The sequence below is a fragment of the Benincasa hispida genome, chromosome 10 (assembly GCF_009727055.1).
Source record: "Benincasa hispida cultivar B227 chromosome 10, ASM972705v1, whole genome shotgun sequence".
Taxonomy (NCBI): domain Eukaryota; kingdom Viridiplantae; phylum Streptophyta; class Magnoliopsida; order Cucurbitales; family Cucurbitaceae; genus Benincasa; species Benincasa hispida.
The window spans coordinates 56694347-56698196 of NC_052358.1; the positions used below are offsets into that span (position 1 = coordinate 56694347).

At 32.2% G+C, this 3850-nt stretch overlaps 1 protein-coding gene across 1 annotated transcript; it reads left to right on the forward strand.

The window, feature by feature from the left end:
* The first annotated feature begins 357 nt into the window (after positions 1-357).
* LOC120088571 lies at positions 358-2598 on the forward strand. Its single transcript, XM_039045964.1, has 5 exons — positions 358-523; positions 612-664; positions 1758-1937; positions 2020-2100; positions 2195-2598. Exons 1-5 carry the CDS (start codon positions 467-469, stop codon positions 2361-2363), a joined length of 540 nt encoding a protein of 179 aa, XP_038901892.1. The 5' UTR covers positions 358-466; the 3' UTR covers positions 2364-2598.
* Positions 2599-3850: the final 1252 nt, after the last annotated feature.

Consider the following 3850-nt stretch of genomic DNA (forward strand, 5'->3'; position numbering starts at 1 on the left):
CAAAATTAGATGTCAATTTTTATATTTTATAAGGTAGAGTTTGTATTTTATAAAAATATTGAGTCCCTAATTAATTTATTGATTTCTTTAGGCAAGAAATCTCATTAAATCTTAACCTTAATTTTTTAAAATAGAAACTAAGTTGTTTCAAATTTCAAAGTATTAGAACCAAATTGTTAGAAAATTGAAAGTTGAGAGGCTAAATCGTAACCTTCTAAAGTCTAGGGGCTAAATTGTTATTTTTAAGAAGTTTAGAGACTAAAAGTTCCAGCTTTATTTTTTCTAATCAAATTAGATTGTGCCACGTGTAGGGCATATTTTCTTAGCTTTAGGTTTTCTCTACATTTTGGAGTAGCCGAATGCTTCCTCTTGAGGCCATACAATTTTTCTGAATACTCTTTCTTCTTCTCCTTCTCTACAATTTCAATCAAACCTTCCAAAAACCCTAAAAAGAAGTTGGATTCAGATGTCGGACAGAGAAGATACCGATTCGGATGCCCCTGAGGAGTTCACTGCCGAGCAGGTTACTTGCTTTCAACTTTCTATACTTCTCTTTGCCTCTTCGCTCTTGCCAATTGCCCTCTTAACGATTCGGAACTTTTCTGTTGCAGGGAGTACAGCAGGATGAAGAGATTAGAAAAGTTCAAAAAGAAAGTAAAGCTAGGTGTGTATTCAATCCCTCTTTCCCATTACCGTTTTGTATTTGGTGTCGAACCTTGTGTTTTTCTCATTCTTTCAATAATGTCTACTTCTGGGTGTCGTATTTAGTCTTCACACTAGCAATCACGATGTTATTTTTCTTTCTTTGATTGAAGTTAAGCTGACGTTATAAATTTTTAAGATATGGATTGAGTTGGTTTTTTGGGGTGGACTTTATAGTTCAAAAGTATTTCTGTGCAATTAACATGTGATTATTTCTTGTGTTCTTCTATGTGACCTTGTTTTGCTGATTAGGAACCACAAACTCTTCAGTATCTATTAAATCTACTCGACCAATTTGCTTCAGTAACAAAGAAGAAGGATGAAAAGGAATGTCCTCAAGGCCCTTTGTAGCCAATAACTTAATCCTTTTCTTTTGTCATTAGATTCAATGTTGGTCCCTTGTTAGATTCAAAGGGATTCAAAGGAGTTCTTCTAGTGATATCGGTCCCTTATTAGATTCGATGTTTCTTTTTGCGTGTCGTAATTATTATTATTTTTTTTCACGGTATAACTTCTTGTTGGCTGTAAATCTGTTAAAGTTTCTTCACCTGAAATGTTATGTTGTTACATGTGATTAGATAAGGTACACGCTAATTGACTTGAACATTGATTACCTTTTGTTGCCTTACTGCTGTTATCAGTTTATCAGTTTTATGTTTTATTCTTTTGGCCCTTTGTTTACTTGGGCCGTAGGCAATTCAGTCTTTTCCTTTATGAGCTGCTCTCTTTTCTGTTTTCATCTTTTGAATTAATAAGAATAATTTTTGGGTCACCCCAGATACAATAATTTTCTTTAATTGAAAACGATTTATGGTCATGGCAAGAATCAAATGTACGGCAGTTTATACGTTGCCAGTAGCTGGCTAGGAGGCTTATTCTGTCATGCCCATTTCTATAGGGTGGACAATTGTTCATTCTCAGAATCCAGTATATTCAGAATTTTTACCTGCCCGCAACACAATCGAATGATGTTCTAAAGCCTTGTGTCCTTTACATGCTTGGTTATTAAGTATTTTTTTTCTTTTTTCTGACAGAATATAACTTTGTTTATGTAGGGTTGTTCGTGAAGGGAAAGAACGTCGTAGACTGTGGGCTGAAAAGAAAACACCACGCCCATCTAAAAAGGGTGAGACCGTTGAAGATTTAGCAGAACCTCCTAGAGATCATCATGATCAAATTAGCAAGTTGGGAATGCTTCCTAGTAATATTGTCCAACTGCTTGTAGACCGTGAGAAGTATGTCTCTCTCCTAGTTTTCATGTATTTCTGCACAGATCATGATTCAATGCCACTAATATAGTATTCTCTCCATCTATAGACAAGTTTTCTCATCAGATCCGAGCGACGAAAAGCCCGCAATTAAACCAAAATCAAAGAGGAAGAAAACCAAAAGCTCTGGGTGAGGGACCCGACCTGATTTAGAATGTCTACCTTTCAATTTTATTCTACCTTCTGATTTAGAATGGTCTCTTATTTTATGTTTCTTAATGCAGGATTGAAACGGTTCTTTTAAGCGAAAGAACGCCATCTCAATGTTTACACAACTCTTTGGAATTTTTGAAGAAGAGGAAGATGAATATCACAAGATCATCATCGGTTCTCGACAATCCTAACCAAGCGTTACGGCTTCTTTCTACATCTGGCTTACTAATTAAGAAATAGTATTTGTTTCAAAGTCTATTTGTTGCATCTCTGTTAGCTTCGCGGGACAATGTATAATGTATTTGAGAATTGGTTGCTGAGAGCAAGAAGGTTTATTGAGTTCTTATAATGGTCATAGCGTACCAGAAATTGAAAATGGTGTGAGCATTAATGCTGTTCGGACCGGGGGCTTGTCTTTGAATACGTTTAAATTAAAAAAAAAAAAAATCATTTACCTAACAAGTTGAAATAACTTAAAAAAATTGTATATAGTGAGCTTGGTGTGTACGGATGTTCTTGGGACAGAGGCTCTTCCGTCCTCGTCTAAGGTTTTAGTTCAAAGTATTTGTTGAAATAAAAATTGGAATTATTGTTTTATAAATTCATTTGAATGTCTCACTGATGAATCAATCAAGTTTCATGAGCTGAAACAATCTAAAACTAAAGATTTATGACTGATTGTTAGCAATTTTGATATGCAAGTTTGTCTGCTTAAACCGAAGCAAACCTTTTTGTTTGGACTAAATTGAACCAAAATTATAAATATTCAAATTTTTGGTTTTTAGCATGCGTCCTTATTTCATTAACTCATGTAGAAAATATCAATCTCTCGAAGATAAAAGCAATCGACAACATTTTGATGGTACAAAAATGACATTTAAAAGTATAAAACAAACATGAATTGATTTTAAGTGTTTTTTAAATACAATTTGTTTTAAATGATTTTATTTCAAAGTGCTTTTTGAATATAACAAAAGTAATTTTAATCTTTCCAATATCATCTCAAATATACCTAGAGCACCATTTCAAAATTATTAGTTGTTCTAAAAGTATTTAGGACCTCTTTGATTTGTCTAGCAAAGTAAATGTCTTTCAAGAAGTCTTTTTATTATTATTATTTTTTATAAAAACGGTTAAAAATGAAAATAATTGTCAAAAGTATTATTATGCATGAGTTTATTTTATTTTTATTAAGTCAATTACTATAATGGACGACCGTTAAAGAAACTATTAATTAACTTGTATTAAAAACAATTAATGGAGAACTTTTTGTTTTTGTTTTTTAAAGTATATGATCAATCGAGTTGATTAATATAGTTAGTCATTAGAGATGATCGACAAAGTTGGTTGCTAAAAGTGGTTGTTGCAGGAGTAAGTTGCCGACATTGGTTGTTGCAAAAGGTGACTGATGAAGGACAATGGTAGCAAGTGAAACTATGGTATAAATGAGGTAGAGGATTAGTGATAGTATTTTAATAATTTTATAAATTATACAAATTAGAAAGAAATTATCTTTAAATATTAAAAAATAATTATTTTTCAAAGTTGAATTCAAGTGTCTCTTGAATTAACTTATTTTATAAGATTTTTTAAATAAATAAATAAATAAATATATATATTTTGAATGGTTGCCAAATAATCAAATTTAATTGAAAATGTTGTTTCTTTTCAAGGATACGCAAAAAGGTCAAAACCTCAAAAGGGCGCACAACTCTGCGAGTATGTGG